Source organism: Caloenas nicobarica, chromosome Z, assembly GCF_036013445.1.
Source record: "Caloenas nicobarica isolate bCalNic1 chromosome Z, bCalNic1.hap1, whole genome shotgun sequence".
NCBI classification, from domain to species: Eukaryota; Metazoa; Chordata; class Aves; order Columbiformes; family Columbidae; genus Caloenas; species Caloenas nicobarica.
In genome coordinates this window covers 67,967,004-67,986,322 of record NC_088284.1, presented here as the reverse complement: position 1 = coordinate 67,986,322, position 19,319 = coordinate 67,967,004, and the positions used below count along the sequence as shown (strand labels likewise).

At 40.3% G+C, this 19,319-nt stretch overlaps 1 protein-coding gene across 1 annotated transcript; it reads right to left on the bottom strand.

Moving 5' to 3' along the window:
* Positions 1-405: 405 nt before the first annotated feature.
* NAIP (NLR family apoptosis inhibitory protein) lies at positions 406-18,684 on the bottom strand. Its single transcript, XM_065656726.1, has 15 exons — positions 18,598-18,684; positions 16,459-17,038; positions 13,404-13,503; positions 12,841-12,922; positions 11,912-11,963; positions 11,305-11,424; positions 10,666-10,765; positions 10,287-10,362; positions 9,112-9,169; positions 4,834-6,954; positions 4,043-4,210; positions 2,854-3,015; positions 2,652-2,738; positions 1,827-1,991; positions 406-1,016 (listed from the first exon to the last, which is right to left on the bottom strand). Exons 2-15 carry the CDS (start codon positions 17,036-17,038, stop codon positions 652-654), a joined length of 4,236 nt encoding a protein of 1,411 aa, XP_065512798.1. The 5' UTR covers positions 18,598-18,684; the 3' UTR covers positions 406-651.
* Positions 18,685-19,319: the final 635 nt, after the last annotated feature.

The following is a 19,319-nucleotide window of genomic DNA, read 5'->3' as shown; positions in this document are numbered from 1 at the left end:
TTTTCCTGCAAATAACTGAGCAAAAAGAGAAAGACATAATCTTAACTTCCCTAACCCACTTCAAAGGCTTTTTCTTAACTGTCTAGCTGAAGCAAGATTGCTTGCAGTGATGCACGCACCTTCTAAATAGCTGTTCAGCAAGTGTTCATTGCTAAAAAGGTGCAACTGCCGTCTGCCTCAAGCAACTAGTCCTGAGTTAGTAACTGGCATTATGTTACTAAAAGGGACCTTTATCAGTTTTTAACACTAGTAAGATCTAACATTCAATATTATTTTTATGCATCGTGACTGTGAAGGGTTTTATGATTTTTATTTCATAAATGATTCGTGTAATTAATTTGCAAGCAAAACAACTGAATGTAAATAATTTATTTAAAGTAGGCTTTAAGCAAAATTTTACACTCTTCTTTGGAAGAGATCGCGTAGGTACTATCTATAACCATATTTGCAAAGGAAGCCAGGTTTTTAGGGTTATGTTAATCCTATGTTCTGTTTCTTGATCCTTTTACATTAACCTTACCCTGCTGTAGAAGAGACTGCCATGTTTGACTGTGGTAAAAATCTTTATATCTTTATTTTCAATGCAGGTGTATAATTCATAATACAAGAAAGAAGAGAAAAAACCCCAAACCCTAACACTTTCAAACTTTCCTAGTCTTGAAAAATTGGTGAAAAAGGCAAGACCCATTGCCAAAATAATTTTAAACTCCTAGATTGGGGATGCTGCTCCTTCATGGTATCAAACATTTTAAGGTCTTGTGCATCAAGGAGCCAACCTAGCATTTGTATTGTCACAAGACCAGGCAACCGAGAAACACACTGGACAAATGCTGTCACTGTTGGTGCACTGGCTTTGATCTGATGTGTGAACAAACGGCTAATGTCCAGCTCTTGTAAAGCAGGCATGTTATTAAGTGTTCTGAAGAAGTTTCTCCAACCAGTTTCTGTGACACTGTGATTTACTGACAGTGAGAGCTTTTCAAGCTTCTGGAAACCTCCGCAGTTTGCAACCTTTGCTGTAAAAATAAACAGATGTCAGTAAGGATTTAAAGATGCTCCAAACCCATATGAAATGTAAATGAAAATACAGTGAAGCCGAGGCATTGTACATTAAAACAAAGGTTTTGCTATTAGGTTGAGAAAAGTAGAACTTTGAACTCCACACATTTAGGCATTTTAATACCTCAGACTGGGGAGACTGATAAAATAGACAATATTTTACCAGGCACATTAGTGCCTAGTAAAATAAGATACCAGTGTGTTTATGAATGTTTGAATAGCGCTCTTAGAGAACAAATAGAGCAGCTTCTGCAACCACTTGAGGTCAAACACCAGACCAGCTTTGAATAGATGCAAGACACTGAGTTCAACAATCTCTTCTGTGCCTGTGTCCCATCATATTAACATACATGCTTCAGTCCTGCCTTACAGTCAGCCTATTTGCAAGATGTGACTATTGTCATCAAGTCACTAGATATACTAAAATGTATGTCAAAAATAAAGAAGATGCTATGACACACAGCATTTGCTTACAGAATAAGACATTTTCCCTAGCCTATATCTGAGATTGTAGTTTTAAGCCAATACTAAATTAGTCTCAGATTCAATAAATATTTTGGTAATACACTGTTCTAACAGCTATGGCGTATAAGCTAATATAACTAGCAACAAAGTTACGAAGCTCTATTTTAAGTCAGTCTTTTTTCCCACTATTATTTTTCTTGTAATTTACATTGCTTTGCAGAAAACAAGGGGAATTGAGGAGGCAGTATCTTCTCTACTCATAAATGATATTTCATGTTTTAAGTTCTCCCCTTTAAACTCACCTATTTCTAACAGACTGTCATCATCCATATGTAGGGCAAATGAGAAGCACCTGAGGTGCAGTAGGTGTAGACACTGCTGAACAATCAGTTTGCCTGCAGATGTGATTCCCTTCCCTGCAGGAATGATGAGCTCTTCCAGGTTAAGAAGAACACCTAAATTGTATGCTGCAGAGACAAGATGACTTTTAAGATAAACAAGTATATATTTCCTAGATCTTGTCATGCCAATGAGTGACAGCAGCAGAGCCAAGGAAAAAAAAATATTCTGGGCAGTAGGTTACTATCCTTTCCTCAGGTTGGCCCCTGCTGTTGTTGTAAAGGTCATTTCCCTCTGTACCTCAATAGCTTGAAAATGTTATCAACAGAAAGGGCAGAACTACTTCTCCAGAAAGGGTCTAAGAGGTCCCATGTGTTCTCTAGAGAGAAAAGGGATCTTCCATGTTGCCACACTCGAGGGACCCCCAGGAAATAAAAATAAATTACAGTAATTCTCCCTTCCACAAATGCAAGCCATTTCAACCTTTCCCTGTTCCCTATAGACATGGCTTTTGTGGGAGAACCATCTTGTCTTTCAGAAGTGCTGAATACCTCTGATTTCATCGTTTAGCACAGCCAGCCACCTCACCCCTCTCAAGACATGAATGTGTGTCCTTCATCACAAACTGCTTTGTGAGACCTGATCTAACTTTCTAGTTCTAGATACTCTACATATCTCAGATGGCATTTAAGCAGTTCAAGTTATTTCTTAAGGTCTCCAAATGAACCTGAAGCAAAATAATTCTGTCAAATGCAACAAATGAGATCAGTTGAAAGATATGCACAAACCAAAGATTTCACAAGCTTCCTTGTCTTCAAAATGTTGTTTTGCAAGATCCAGCACTTTGAGAGAGACAAAATTGGGCAAAGCAGCAGCTAGGAGGAAAGAAAAAAAAAGTATACATTGTCATTCTTTGAATTTAAAATTAACAGTTTCAATTATTAAGTTTTAAAAAGTAAGTTTTCTGTATTAAAAAAAAAAAAATCCTACCTAAGGAAAGCAAATCTTTATCTCTCAAAAATAATCCAGTTAGCTTGAGTTCTATTAATTTCTTGCATGAAGAAATTGCTTCCAGAAGGGATTCAGGATTGAAGTAGCTTGAGCAGTCCAAGTGAAAAACAGAGAGGTCTTGAAAGTTCTTAATACATTCAACTACAAAACAAAGTGTTGCAACACTGGAGATTCATTGTACAGTGAACAAAGGTCTAAAATCAACAGGTTTCTCCTAATTCCACCTGTGAACTTCATTGTAGAGGGAACCATCTTCTAGCACAACAAAAGCAACTGAGACATGTAAAAATATGAATGGGAGCAGCAGCTTGATTCCTCTGTTTAAATGTTAAAATCAGATGGCTTGTGTTTTATTTTAGAACTAGAATCACGAAGGATCATTCTGGCCTTAAAATGCAAGCAAGTTCTGCTATAGATTAATTTCTGGTTTCTTTCGCATCTGAAAAATTCTGTAATTTTTCAATATTTAATAGGGCTGAAACTCTTATAACACCTTCCCCCTGAAGTTACTAGTTTTAGGCACGTTGTAAAACCCTATCCAATGGCCAGATATTGGGGGTACAGTATACTGAATGTTGTTGGTTTGTACTGTATGTTTATATTGAAGAAGAGCTGGGTAATCATTATCATAACATACGAAAGACTGGTTATCTAGGGTCCCTGGACTGAGAAGTAAGCTTCTTCCTAGAATAAGGCATCTAAAACGTCAGTCGCAACCCGCTCGTTGACCCGTCAGAGCAACTATGCACATGATCTGGACTCAGTTGCCAATTGTCCTCCCTTTCTTCTTCCTCCCAGCAGGCTGAGAGTGGTGAGAGGGAAAATACTGACTCTGGGAAAACAAAGAGCTCCCTCCTCCGTACTAACTTACAGAGGTCAGCAAAGTTACAGCTCTGAAAGGTTCACACAATCACAGAATCACAGAATGTTAGGGATTGGAAGGGACCTCAAAAGATCATCTAGTCCAATCCCCCTGCCAGAGCAGGAACACTTAGGTTCAGATCCTCTTTTTTGTTGGGGTGGCAAACTCAGTGTAGGAGCTGTAGAGCAGAAGCAATGCGAAGACAACTCAGAGATGCTACATGCCCGTTAAAGAAAAAATTAAAACTGCTCAGTATTAACAATTGATAGTGGAATACAGTACCTACAATTTTGAAGTGCACCTTACCCAGCCTAGAGTTGCTTTCAAACTTCATGCTGCTCATCAACAATTTCTTCATGTTACAGAGATTTTTGAAGCCATCAGGTACTCTATCAAATACATTGCCGTTCTCACATTGACTCACTGACAGTTCCTCCAGGCAGATGAATTTGTCCAAATTTGAAAAAAGTAGTTCTGTGATGAATCCAGACAAACGTACAATTAATCTGGGTTGATCTGCTTAGGCCCTCTTTTCTTCTGACTATTTGCCAAGGTTTTTCTAGCTGAACTGCACTACCTCACATCCTAACATCTTTGGCTTCCCTTCTTTTGACTGCTGCTTCCTGTCCTTCTTGTACCATTGCCCTTCCTGCCAATCCATCCTTCACTGAGGCTTCTGCTGCTTGCAGCCTGAGCACACGCCTGGCGAGATCCCATAAATGCACCTGTACTGCTCAATATTCTTCTATTTTGCGAGCTCAGCACAGACCCATTCAAATTGCTCCAAGCAGAAAAATGCACATCCCTTGGTGCCTGCTAGCTGGTCCTCCATACTGCACAGTCCTCTGCTGAAGTGCAGTTATGCCTCTGTGCTGACGTACCCCTTTTAGATTAAATACTGCCATAGACTGAAATTAGAGGCCAGGAGGGAAATCTGTTAATGTATAACGGCTGCCTATCCCCTGAAATGTGTATGGTAGAAGACAGCTTTATTATTCATGGGTATGGAGCTGTTCGGTTGTCAGGCACCAAGGGGAGAGGAAGAAAACTAAACTCTAGAGAATAATTACATTATGACAAAATTCACTGTGCTGTACCTGGTATTTCTTTTTCATTTATCTCAAGACATTCCACAAAAGACATTGAGAGAAGTAATTCTTGCTCTGTTATGCTCAAGTTAAGATGACGTAGACTACATTTTTTAAAATGTTCCTTGTACTGTTCGATAGCAGGTCGGATAACTTCTATGAATCCAGGACTGTTATTCAGCTCAAGTTCAATACAATCCGCAACGGAAAACAGTGTCATCAAATTTCTGAGGTCAGCTTCCTGAAAGGAACTAATGTGGCTGAACGTGCATTTTAAAAGTGGCATCTTCCTTGTTGTGAGTAGGAAAGTACGTACAATGGAGTCTGGTAGATGTCTTTGCCTCAGTGAAAAGAATCTATGAATTTCTTCTTCTTCTTCTTTCTGTTTTTGTGCCACGTCATTAAAACATGGAAAGGCAGGAGCATAATCCCTGTCAACTGTTGGTCTCTCCAGTGAAGAATAGCAAGCACCTATTTCAGCCATCCTAAATTCTTGTTTGTGGTCACTTCCTAGTATTGTAACCTGAAAACTACTGGGCAGAGACAGTGATTCTGGGTAATCCCGGAAAAATCTCAACTCACAGTTTCTGAGTGGTGAAAATGAAGTTAACAAAATATCTTTGCCTCTTAGAAACTGAAAAATGATTGGGGCACACACAGAGACGGTATTACTCTTATAAACTATAGAAACAGCGAAGTCCAGTAAGTGCTGAATGAAAACTGAAAGAAGCAGTTTTGGATCAAGAAAACTTAAATGGTCAATAAAGAGCATTCTCTCTGGAAGGTCTGCATGGTGCTGAAGATGTTCATCATTTTCTGACTGGCTTTCCAATGACTCCTTGCAGTCAATCAGTTTAAATAAATGGGATATAATTTGGGGGACTGCTTTGGAAGAAAAGCTGCAGGCGTAATGCAATAAGAAATTATAGCGCCCAGCGACTTTTCTAAATGTGTTGACTTGCTGCAAGTACTGCAGCCCTCGGTCCAGCTTTTCTTTTTCATCAGAAACCAGGAGCTCACTCAGTCTTCTCCCTGCAAGAAACTCCTGGAACAAGGGGTGAAAGAATTTATAAACTGGATGAAGCCTTTGGGCAGTAAATTTGCTTAGTAAACCCAGCCTAACAGCTTCATCTCCATCAACTCCTGCTTCAGACAGATCATATTCAGTGAAGTCAAAGGATGGCTTAAAAAGACCAGTTAAGGCAAGCTCACCACATGAGGAAAACATAGCCAGTACATGTTCCCGTTCTTCATTGTATTTTAGTAAGTGATAGAGCAGATAGGCTTTAAAAATAGCCTCATCACTGATTACGTTACCCTTTGGGTGCTGCACCCAATAAGCAGCAAGAGACACCATAAAAAGTGGTGTCTTTAGAATGGTCTGCATAGACTTTTTCATCTCCATCCGAAAGATAAGCCGCTCCACGAGGTCAATATTGTAGGAGAACAATTTCTTGAGTACATACAGAATGCTGGACAGAGGGAACTCTGCAATGCTTAAAGTTGTGGTTGCATATTTGCGAATTTCTCTCGTCCTGTTAGTACGGGCAGCAACAACCAAACAATGCTGGTAGAGGTGGTTCCTTTGTATAAGTTCTTCTACAACGTGGGGCACTGAATTAATCTCGCTGTAGTCATCCAAAAGAAATAAGACCTGGTTTTTCAGTGGCTGAATTACATGTCTTAGAGTTGTTTCTGTTAATGGTCCCACAAATCCTACTGGTTGATTGCATATAATCTCAGCCATGCTCTGATCTGATCCTGCATAAGTCAGGGAGAGATAAAATACAAACTTAAACCTGCTCAGAATGGGGCAGCAGCCTGAGGCCCAAAGAAGAGCTATTTTCCTGAGCAAAGCTGTTTTTCCACTTCCCGTTTCACCTTCCAGCACAATGGTGGAGTTAAGGTTCACAAGGATATCATGAAGAAAGAATTGCTGTATTGGTTGATCATTAATATCCTTCGAGACAACTGATAGGTCCCCATAGAGTAATTTCAAGTCAATGGCCAAATGGTTTGAGTTCCCAAAGGAAAACAGTTTTCTGAAACTCTTATCGTTGTAAGCCTCTCTAAGTTGTTCGGTCAAGTTCCTCGCTTCTTGAAGATGCTGGCTTTCAAAAAGTGTCATGTCTGCAAAAAGGATGACATCAGATAATAAAACCTAGTGAACAGCTGATTCTATACACAAAAGTCAAATATAGTCAGATATGCATTAAACTGGGCTAATAAGAACCTGAGATTTTGTAGATAATGGAAAAAAACTGGTATCGCTGCTTCTGGATAAACTAAGTTGCCAAAGTTTCGCTTTGTCCTACTTTGTCAGATTTGCACCCATCTGGTTTAATGTGGGGTTAGTTTCTGTGTAGCAAGTGACCAGGTGATAAACTTGAGCTAAAAAGCTTTGCTTGACCTGACTTAGCTTTTTGCAGACACACACTGCTATCTCAGTGCAATGATCCCTAGCCTTCCATGGTCTGAAAAGAATAATTAGCTTAGATGCAGTGTTGTGTCAATAAGCAACTGAACTGCCAGCCTTGCAAGCAGGCTCAGAGAATCATAGAATGTCCCGAGTTGTAAGGGACCCACAAGGATCATCAAGTCCAGCTCCTGTCCCTGCATGTGACAACCCCACAGTTCACACCATGTGTCTGAGGGTGTTGTCCAGTCTCTTCTTGAACACCGCCAGGCTTGGGGCCGTGACACCTCCCTGGGGAGCCTGTTCCAGTGTCCACCAGCCTCTGGGGGAAGAACCTTTTCCTAATGTCCAGCCTGAACCTCCCCTGGCACATCTTCCTGCCATCCCCTTGGGTTCTGTCACTGGTCGCCAGAGAGAAGAGATCAGAGATTAAGACACATTCGGTTGGCACCATGAAGACAAAGTAGTGTTAAAATCTGACCTAAACATCCTTTCTGGACCCACAGAAAGCTTCCTACAGAGCCACACAGTGTCTGCACCATGCCCTCTAGAGCTATTGCTTTGCCAGGGTTTCCAAGTTCTGGTACAGAGCATTGATTGTGGATAGAGCCAGCTCTGTTGTCTGGCCATGGTACAGTTTATCCACAAGACGGATAATTCACCCCAAAAGAAATGTGGGAGGGCTGTACTTTGGTATTTCTGAACAGCTGAAATAGAGTACATGTACATTTACATCAATGTAATTATATAGATATGCAGCGTATGTATTGCCAAAAACCTACACAGAAATCTGTTATCTCAAATGAAGTGGTACCATTTTATTCTTTGCATATTCAAGAACCATGCAATGAAGCCCAGAAATGCTCACTGGCTCTTCCCACTCTTCACCAGAGAGCTGCTTTTCTGAATGATTTCAGACAAGATAGAGTATACTTAGCTGCAGCCTGAGGAATTAGGACTTCCTACCAGAAACAGCCTCAGCCATTTCAGTAAAACGGAGATGTACATGTTGGTGAATATAAAGAATGAACAAGCATCTTCATTGATAAACTGTCAACTATGACTTTTATTGTTCTCTCCACCATTTCAGTACTATGAGGTTTAAAACTATTATTGTGCCTTCAGAGCTCTAAAATGTGGTTTTAGTGCCTCAAAACATTACAAAATGCCTTGATCTGATACATGTATCCCAAATAATTTTGGCATTTCTGGGTGGCAGTAATAGCCATTTTTGGAATAACAGAAGGCTGCTAAAGAAAGTGCCTGGGCAGTACCACTATACCAAATTTACTTTTGTGTTTTCAGCGCTATGCTTGCACATCAGTACTGTTCTGCAACAACTGAGTGCAAACTCATTGTGTATGAACTCTTCCCTTCAGAAATACACACACACGTATAAAAAAACCATTCCCTTGAAATGGTCATAGTATTTGGAAAAAGGAAGCATCAGAAGCAAAAGATAATAAGAGGTTATCCCAGCTTAGTTTCTTCTGTGTCTAAAAGCATATATGTATAATACATAATATGCAGCTGATATATGTTTGCAATTTTCCAAAACATGAATGAAAAATAACTTACTATTTTGTCACAAAATAATTTAGTTTGCTTATATGCCTCATCTGCACACAAGTGACTTTCACCTGCCAAGAGATTGGTTTATATTCACAGATTACAAAAGTAAGCAGTAGCTGACATGCTGTCTACTGTTTGTTGTCCATATTTATGGACAATTCATAAATCCTAACTCAGTCTCCACTCCAATAAAATTCTTATCTGACTAAATAAGGGCCAAATCCAGTAAATCATTAGCAATCCTCTCAAACTAAAACGTAAATTCAGAACCACCATAAGTGAGGCTGCGCAGTACTTACCAGCTCCTACAGAAGGTAGATTTGCTTTTTCTTCAAGATTTCCTTTGCAGGCAGTTTGCTAGAATAAAAATAAATCCAGTTATACTCCCTTAAATATTTATTATTTAGTTCAAATGAAGTTGCTTAGGTACCAGCAAGCACCAGCAGCTACAAGGGCGATTTACAACAGATGCAGTGCTAGCTCTATGTTTTTCAGTACGAGCAAAATTCTTTTACTCTGCCCAGAAGCTGGACCTCAGCCATAACGCGCCTCTGTCTTTATTTCTCTTTCTCATCCCGATAAGCTTCTTCCACCCCAGGGTTTTGCTGCCTGTCTGCCAAGGATGCGAGGCCCAGCTCTGATGTGACACTGATGCACACCCTTGGCACAGACTGCCGGGGGAAAGCTGTGAGACAGTCGGTGGAGACGCAGGGCAGGTACCGCTACAGGCGGAGGGGGTCAGGTGAGACAGGGTGGCTGATGGTGGGGCGGTGGGGACGCTGCCGCATCCAGCCCAGCAGGGGCCATTCCTTAGCCTGAGCAGGGCGATGAGCATCCTAATGCTCAGCCTCAGAGCTTGTAACATCCCGTCTGTCTTTTGTAGGAGTTAGCAAACAAATAGTCGCTTTGTGCTTCTCGGCTGTGTATACCCTCAAGGCGCCTGAACAAAACAACCCAAGAGAGGAGCTGTGAGACCTCCCGCAATAACACGTCCTGCAGAAAACCTCTCCACTAGCTTCCTGAAGTCCCACAAATTGGGACATGGCTTCCCCTGTCCCCACCCCTCTGTGACAGCCCTGCGGTTCCCCCAGCACCCCGAACTCACCAGCAAAGGGTGATCGCTGTTAATTACCGAAAAGCTGACTGCCAGTACTTGCCCTGCAGCGATTCTTCCTCCACAAGCTGGGTCAATGCCCGCAGGCAGGCAGCCTCTCTTTGCGGGTACCTGTTTGAACACCCCAGGGACCGGAGCCGCGGGGCTCGCAAACGCTTTGCGGACCACACCGGCTCGGCGCACGTACCCATCCCCGTTCTGCAGCCTCTGGCACCTTGGAAAGGTTGTGGGGATGAAGAACCGCAATAAGCTGCCTTAGCTGCTCGTCCTGTGCGCACACACGCAGAGGCTCCCTGCGGCTGGAGCTGCGGAGCACAAAACCTGCTTCACTAACAGCAAATACTGCAGTCAAGTGCAAACCTGTGCAGATCGTGATGTCGATGGGCTCTCTGGTTGCTCTTCCAGTGACTTCCCAAGTATTTCCATGCAGTTGGAACTAGAACGGTGTTTTCAAAAGGCACAGAAGTTAGTGCAATGCGTTGCTTCAATTGCTTACATTTGGCAGAAAGGTTGAACTATTTCACAAACATTCCTTTTTTTGGGAAACTTTTACTGTATTTCTACATTTAAACGTTAATTTTTAAAAGTGTTTTCACAGAGGCACAATGTCCTGTACACTCAAGAAACATATCGGTTTTTATGTGGATCTAAATTAGTATTTTTAAAAAACCAACAGCAAAAATGTATGGCAACTTTCATCACACAGCAGGAAATTGTCTGAAGATACTCTGCCACTCACTCAGGGAACCATTTTGCGTGTCCTTCCATAGGATCATCACCTTCTTCCCATTTGCATAAGCAGCCTGCACAGTTGAAGCACTGTGCTATATCACCTTGTCCTGCAAGCAAGAAATTATGCACCTCAAAAATGGTCGTGTACATATTTTTTTTCCTTCCTAATATGTCAACAGCATAAAAACTGCAACAATGCAGTTGTTTCATGAGTTTACTTCAATGGCCTCTGTCTGTTACTGGAATTACATGTTTATAAAATCACAGATAATAAAAATTAAATCAAGTAAAATAAAATGCCACAGAATTGAGAGATGTGCCGTTATTGTCCTTTTAGTAACACCAGGCAAACAAATATATGAGTGCCCAGATAAATGCTTTCTCCTTTCTAAAAACATCGTCCTTGCAACTCTTTGCTCTGGCTTTCACCTCAGACAGAGTCATTCCATTTCAATGCCCTTGCTCTGGCTTTTGAAAAAGCCATTCTGACTTTGCAGTTGCATTACTTTCTTTATGAAAGCTAAAGCAAGACTTTAATTAGGTACTGGGACCATCTCAAACCTCTGTCGCACTTGCATTGGGAGTGGGTGGTAAGTGGATCTTTTATTTGCCCTATGTGTATATAGCTAACAAACTCGGTTCAAACCTGTGTAGAAAAACCCAGCTTTAGCAAGAGCAGTGGCTTCCACAGGGGCTTCTGCTGGCCAAGTTTTAAAAGAGTCCAGCCGAACTCCTTCATCCTCAAAGATGTTCAAGACGACATCACCTTTTCAACCAAAGATATTTTATTAGTTAGGAAAGCTTTAGACTTCTACCAGATTCTCCAAAGCAGGGGCAGAACTAGATTGTAAATATCTCAGGATTACAGCAAAGCAAAATTACTACCACAGAACCGTATCTTTCAGACAATTACAAATGTATATTCTCGGTTTACAGTACAGATTAAAATCTGTTTCCCTTTCAAAGCCTTTACGTTTCATTTATTTTTCACCTCTCCCTTACACAGGCAAATGCAAGAGAGATCGACCTGCTTTAGCAGCACATTTTGTACTTGGCTTCTATAGAGAACAAACTTTCACTTGTGCTAAAAATTTCAGAAATACAGAACCAATAATCTTTCACACATAATATGCTCCACGAAGACAGAAAAGCCACAGTCTGGGACAGCTTCCATTGTTAATGGTAATGCACATAAAAATACAAAGGCATTAGTTTCTAATAGCAGGTAATGGTCAGTATATTTTATTTTTTACCTGTTGCAGTAGGTAAATTCTCCTTGACAAAAGAAGCAGTGAAATGCTTCCCCTAAGTGGAAAATTTAAAATTAATACTTATTTCTATTATGCATTCTATTCTTGTTTCACTCTTCATCTAAACAATAGAAATTGCTGTAATATATAAACAGGGCTGGTACTAAGTATCAATATTTTAAATTCTTTCAGTTTGAGAATTTTCTGAAGCAGAATTGACTAATCACAGGTTGCTACTAATGAGAAGAAATGGTTCTCCTCAGACAGTAGCAGGTCTAAAGAAAGATGGCACCAATGCTCTTCAGATATCTGAGGTGGTGTTTTCCAAGCAATACTTGCAGTCCTCTCATCTTACATCAACTAACAGGTTTAGCTACCAGTTTTTTTGAGATTTTTGAGGCACGGGGGTTTTAATAATGAAAGACCTTATATATATTATATTTTTTCTGATGAAAGTAAGTCCCCCAAACAAAGATAAAGCCGTACAAGAAGAGCCGGCAGGGTAGGGTTCACCTAACCTGACTACAACCACACAAAAGTTCTTAGTTTACAATACCCACCTACAATCTTCCTAATAATCAAGAAATATATGTAGGTGCCATGAGGAGTTAATTAATCCATCTGCCTTTGAGTAGGACAAATGCCAATTAGGGGCATGTTGTTTTTCATCAATGGACTACCTAGGCTTAGGCAAGGAGCTTGGAAGCACACACCAAAATAAACTTACATGAAACAAATTCTACCTAGAGTGCATAGTGTTAATTACATATGCAATTATACAGCTGCATTTAATTATTTATTTATTTTAGTTCTAGGAGAAAGAGGGTGGAAATCAGGATCAAGGCCTTCTTTGCCTATCTTCAAGTCCCAGATAGTTCCTCCTTGGCATGTATTCCATGATAAAGGAAGATTGAAATAGATTATAAGATTACCACCACTCCAACAAATCCAGTGTAGGTTTCAATGTACTTTTTAATTTCCTCACTTGATTTCTTACTTTGAAGGAATTCACACCTATAAAAAAAGCCCAAAAAACCAAAAACCAAACGTTATTCCTAAGCATTAATTACAATTAAAATTCTGGAGGCAGTGTTTCAGTTATTAAGAGGTGCATATTCAGGGTTTTCCACAACAGGAAGATAATGAAACAAAGGCAAAGTTTTTGGTGCCGTCAGCATTGTTTATGCAGCATAGTGACTATCTGAGAGAATCATCAGGTGTTTATGCTCAATGAAAAGCTCATGGGAGATCTCTATAAAGTATGTAAACCAATATATGTCATTATAAGGTTAGGGGTAACAGACTTGTACTGTTCAGTTATCAGAAATAAAGATGTGCTGAAATCAATTGTCTGGAAATAACAGCCTTGAAGACAAAAATGTGGAGGATTTTTTGTTTGCTTTCCAGCATAATTGCTGAGGAAAAAAAGGTATATCAAAACAAATCACTATTTTTGTACATATAGAAATATTTATAGGACCGTCGGTCAACTTACTCAGGAAACCATTTAGCATGTTCTCTCCAAGGATCATCACCATCTTCCCAGTTTCCCAGACATCCACCACAAGCAAAACACTGCACCACATCTTTCTTGCCTGCACATGGAGAGTTACAGATCTCATTCCAAAATTTGTAGCTAAGGGAAGCCTTTGCAACTGAAACTAAAAATGTTTACAAAACTGCTTAGATTTCCATTCAATTTCAGTTGGGTCAGCCTGAGTCTAAACTTGATGCAGATTGAAGACTGAAAATATAAGGCAGATCTTTCAATCAACATAAAACTTCAGAAATATCTGATAAGTTGTACAGGCTTAATAGAAAAAGCCTTTTTTTTTTTTTTTCTTTAAAAGAATTTGCATTCTAGCTAGTTAGTTAATTTGTAAAAGCAAAGTAAAAGAATAATTCTACAAACCAATGGAATAAGATGGGACAACTAGCATTTCTGTCCCTAAATTAACCCCTAAATTAACATAACATAGTCAGCATAGATGTGACAGATGAAAGACAGGCCAGTGAAATGTTGTAATGTTAGTATATAAAATATTCAGGGAAAATTGAGTTAACAGTGCTAAAAGGAAAAGGGATACTAGATCTTAATGATTTCTTAGAACAAAACCAAAATAACCAACAAAGAGAAAAGATTTTCAACAGACTGGAACTTCAGGCTTCTATTGGAGTAATTCAGTTCTTGATCCATATCATCACCCAGCCAACCAGGACAACCCAACTGAGTAGGTAACTGTGGCAGTTGCGCATCCCCCTGAGATCTGGAGCCTTCAATGGGGCCGTTGATGGCTCTTTAGCACCTTTTGTGCCCCACTGCGCCTGTCCCCACGTACACACCTGGGGTGGTACCAATGTGCTGACAGTCACATCCTCCCCTACCCCGGGGCAGGGCGACTTCACCTCCACCAGCTGGTGGGGCAGGAGGGGTGGGACCCTCCGTCAATTGACAGGGTCCTTAACGGGACCCTGAGTCACTTGACAGGGTCGTTAGCAGAGGAGGTGCCCAAGAGTAGCTGCAAAGCTTCTGGACCATGTTGTAATGCCCACAGCCAGATCTGACCAGGCTTTAAAACAGGGTCCCTGCCGAAGGCGCCCTTGGGAGTGGTCTTCTCGGAGCAGCGGGTCTGTGAACTGGAGCCCTCCTCTTAGACTGGGAGGCCATCTAAGGAGACTTCCCGGGATTGAGAGTGCCTCACCTCCTCGTTTGGGTGAGTGTTTATTTACTGGATATACCCTTGAATGAGTCCTCGCCTAACCCAGGCAAGTGTGAGTTCTTGCCTAAGTCAGGCGAGTGATTATTTCTTGTGGGTACCCTGGAGTCAGAGGGCTCTGCTTTTGTTTCTTGTGAGTGTGTGCATGCACGCTGTGGATCCTCATTATTCTTATGTTGCTGTACTCCAATAATCTCCTCAACTGATAGCCGAACCTGTATTTTATGTTGTCGGAGTGCTAACTAATTGTATAAACGCTGTTTCTAGTTGGCTTATTGGCTGCACTTTTCTGGCTAGAATAAAGTCTGTTTTGGAACTTGTTGTCTGCCTAAACCTGACTTTGGGGTGTCTCCATGACAGTAACGCTCAAAGAAATGAGAGAGGAACTGTGAGCAAGAAATAGAATTATACCCAGTGACTCTGGTTATCTGCCAAGTGAACTCGCACAGATATCACCTTGAGAGGCAAAGTGCAGATGACTTGTTTTTTTGGAGGCTACCAAGCACAATCTCATGGGGCGGCTGGTTAGCAAGTCTACAAGATGACGTGACTTGGTATTGAGAAATGCACTGAGATGAGCTCAAAGCCTCATAGTGGAAGTGTCACTGTGTGACCATGATTGCAATTTACTTAGATGCAACATCCCCCCCCAGAAACAGGGAACCTACTAAGGCCGTGTAAAACTTCAGAAACAGGAACTATGTAAAGGTAAGGAAGCTGAAATGGCTGACTAAATAAAACCAACCAACGAACAAAAACCAAAACAAAACAAAAACCAACCCCCCTCCAAACTCTCTTACAAGAATTTGAGAGTTTTCTGAAAGATGTTTTACTCAAAGTGCAAGACTAGCATGTGCTATTAGAAAAGACTTACGAAAAGTTACAGGAAAGGAGTATGACTGATAGAAAAATAAATCAGGTTACAAGAATTAAGAAGGTATCATTCAAAAAGCTGAAGCTTTTGCGTAAAGAAAACAGAAGACTCAAAAGCTCTAGCAGATGAATTGTGAAAATAAAATCAGGCAGGTTGGAAAAAACCAAAACCAAAACAAACAAGCAAACAAAACCCATCACAACAAAAACCCACCAAGAGTAACAACCTAGAGGAATCTAAACCTTCTTCCAGACAGTAGGAACAAAAAGCCAGTGAAGAGAGCTGGTAAAGTCAACTGCTCATTAGGCTGTAAAAGAACCATTCAAAGGGGACAATGGAATTGCAGAGGACTTCAAGTGACATTCTCTGCAATATTTGCATTAGTGTTCACTGCAGAAGAATTCAGGGAGATTGCCATTGTCTAAACCAGGGGTGGGGGGCAGGATACCTGTGGATATGGCAGAAGGTAGATCCAAAATCAAAACAATTATGCAATAGATTATGGCTAAGTGGGAAAAACATAATGCTGATATTTAAAAAGCAGTCTCCACCTTTGGGGGAGAGGGAGAGACATCAGATTCCTAAATCTGACATCTGTTACAGACAAATAAGCAGAAAAAAAGTATAATTATGCCACTGTACAAACTCACGATTAACCCACATCTCGAACGGTGCATGTGATTAAGGTCACAACTCAAAAATACTGTATTAGAACAGAAAAAGGTGCAAGGAACAGCAGCAAGGATGATAAAAAATGTGGAACATCTTCCACATGAGGAACAGTTGCGTTGCCTATCTTCTTCAGCCTGGGCAAGGAAGCATTCATAAGGGATACAATACATGATACAATTTTGAGTGGCATGAAAAAAAAAAAGTTATACCCATTCAAGTATTGTAAGTACACTCGCACAGTTTCATAAACCAAACCAGAAATCCCCCCAAGCATCATGTCCAATTACCTGTAAAGAAAAACCCAGCTCTGGCAAGTGAATCGGGCTTTGTTCCTCTGGCATAGAATGGCCATCCACCAAAGGACTGCAGCCTCGCCTCCTCCATGCTGTACCTGTCACCGTGCTCTGCTGGGTTCTCCTCCAACTTCTGAACGCGTATGTCGTACTTTGAAATATTACCCACCTCTTTGCCCAGGATGAATTCACAAGTGGAAGAAAATTTCTTATGCTGTTCATATGGGGTACATCGAAGCTTCATGGCAAATAAAACTAACCCACAGCAAAAACACTGCACGCTGGACTGAACACACGTGTGATAAAACCCAGCAGCTGCCATTTCTGTCAAAGACCATGATGCATGAGATTTATAGGACAAGAAGGACTTTAACCTATTTTGTTCATTTCTCATGGTAGAGTTGTAACTCTTTGGCAGCTGTTTACGGAGTTCTTGGAATTCTGCCTCCTTGTCTTCAATAAACTTCTGAAAATCAAAGGTTGCATCTGGGAAATGAGCTAGCAATGCAGAAGGATTCAGCTCATGTATTTCATTGTCATTTGTCTCCACTGTAGGGTCCTCTTTGTAAGACATCTGAAAAAACAAGGAAGATTACCAAATTATATTACCCACATCTTCCAGATAACATGCAGTCATCACCTCCATTACCTTAATAAGATGGTTTCTACAGATTATAAACATTTGATTTCACCTTACCAAGAAGAGATAAGGTAACTGTAGAGTTGCTATAAACAAGTGTGTTATTAAACCTGACCAGCCAAATTGAGACTTCTGCAAACTCTGATTGACCACTGCACTTACAATTACAACAGCAAGTATCCTGAAGGTTTTACAACCAAAACGGAGGGAAAGAAGAGACATAAACGGGACAGATTTGGGCAAGATGACACAGCCTAAGGGCTTCATCCAGTAGCTTAAAAACCTAGAATGGCCTCAGTAAACCGACATGACTCTGCCATCTCACTTCTTCCGTGACTGAATGTTGCTAGCATATTTTGAATTTCTCTTTAAATTACGAAAAAAATAGGTGGCAAATCATACAATGCTGAACGGAAGATGGGAAATAGAAGTGAGAAAAAGAAAAAAACCCAAAGTCAGCAATTGTTTTATTGCAGTGTTTTTAAATTTCGTCTGTTCTCAGCAGAAGTAGTGACTAGCAGGAATTGCATAATCCTTCCTTAAAGGGAACTGGGATTTCATCATCACAAAATGAAATTAATTTGTCAGTGAAATTTATTGCCAAACTCACACTGCCAATATTTCTCCCTAATAAAGTGGTTTCATTAAATGTTCGGTATTCACACTAGTCATCTCAAATATAGCTTCGAGTAGAAGCAACAACTTTTTGTTGTTGTTAATACCGTAGTAAGACAACTGTATGAAATATTTTGCTATGGGATGGTTCAGAAAGCAGCAAGTCTACAGTTCAGCTCCATATAGCCAAATTTTGCTGCCCCCACCTATAAAGAGCTTTTCTTCATTTTCTCAAATAACTGAGGGATTTTAGGAGATTTACAACATTCACCAAACAAATTTATCCTTCAGAAAGTGATTCTAAATCCAGAAACTCCAACCTGTTGTTTTTACTCTTTTTCACTGGCTATAAAAATCACATTCCCCTCTCATAGGAAAATGTGTGCTCAACAATTTAAGTCCTTTCAAATCCCTAGGCAAAAAGTGCTACAAGTGTTGTAAAAGTCTTCAATTTCTATTATATTTTGAAAAATTACTTTCATGAATTGCATTATGGTCACTGTATTTATTTTTCCTAAATATAGAAACGACTTTCATTCAAATTCAATGACTTCTAAAATAAAATTAATCTACTGTCATTCCTTCCACTGGGAGTGTGCACAACCCAGTAATGCTTCAGAGTTAGTACTTTATGGCATTTTTTCATCCATAAATTACATCACAATCTCAAGTTAAAACTGTTCCTCATATTGTATGAGGAAGACCAGAATGCCATGTAAGTTCTTCAGGAGTTATAGTTGTTATGCAAAATGAAAATCAGACATTTCTTTTATTTTCAGCTCTTCCAGTCTTGGAAGTTAAGTTACAACCATTAATACAGATGGTAAATTTATTCCTGCAAGGAAAGTATAAAGTGGAAAGAAAGCAAAGGCACTGACCTTTCCGAAATCCCCTTCACCCCACACGGCAGCGCGCTCTCCAGTCTCTGTGCCTTTCAGCCTCGAACTTCTTGCCACAGTCGTGTCCTCAACCCCACCACAGGATGCTCGTGTCTTTTCGTCTCTTCCCTCAACACTTTACATCTAAACTGTATTAGGCAACATCTTCGGGAAGTACGAGAGTTTCTCACAGGCCTGCTCATAACCTCACTGATTGACTAATCTTGTGGCGGATCCAGTAAATAAGAAAACAGAATGAGAATCAAGCAGGCTGTAACTTCCCACAAGCAAAGGGGACTTGAGATCCAGTGAATCCCAGTCAAAGAGTACAGGTGAAGGAAGCATTTCCTCCATGCTGCTTTAAATACAAAGGCCACATCTGAAATTCTTTATATACCACAGAAATGTTGCCCTGATAGCAATTTTTTCAGACCTAGTTTGAACTGCCCTTCCTATCCAACAAGAAGGGTGGAAAAGTACAAGCCAAATTGTTACTCAGACCACAAGCAGATAATGGAGTATATGGCTACAACTTCCAAGTATGTGATTTTGGTATCTAGCAAGAGAAAAAGCTGGGACAGGTTTAAAGTGTTTTGACAAAACCACTTTTTCCATTTGGATATGCTGGTTGTGAAGTTAAAATTATTATCAGAAGACATCGTATCAAGATGCTGTCACCAGTATCAGAATATCTAAGAGCCAGATGATTAGGGCATTCCTTT

Bases quoted from the DNA above. Each gene is read 5' to 3' on its own strand.
- NAIP (XM_065656726.1), bottom strand. From the start codon at position 17,038: ATGTCTTACAAAGAGGACCCTACAGTGGAGACAAATGACAATGAAATA. The intron at 11,964-12,840 runs GTAATCTTATAA...TTTTCCACTTAG, and splicing joins CTGGATTTGTTGGAGTGGTG to GGGAAGCATTTCACTGCTTC. The intron at 10,363-10,665 runs GTGAGTGGCAGA...ACACCGTTCTAG, and splicing joins CACGCAAAATGGTTCCCTGA to TTCCAACTGCATGGAAATAC.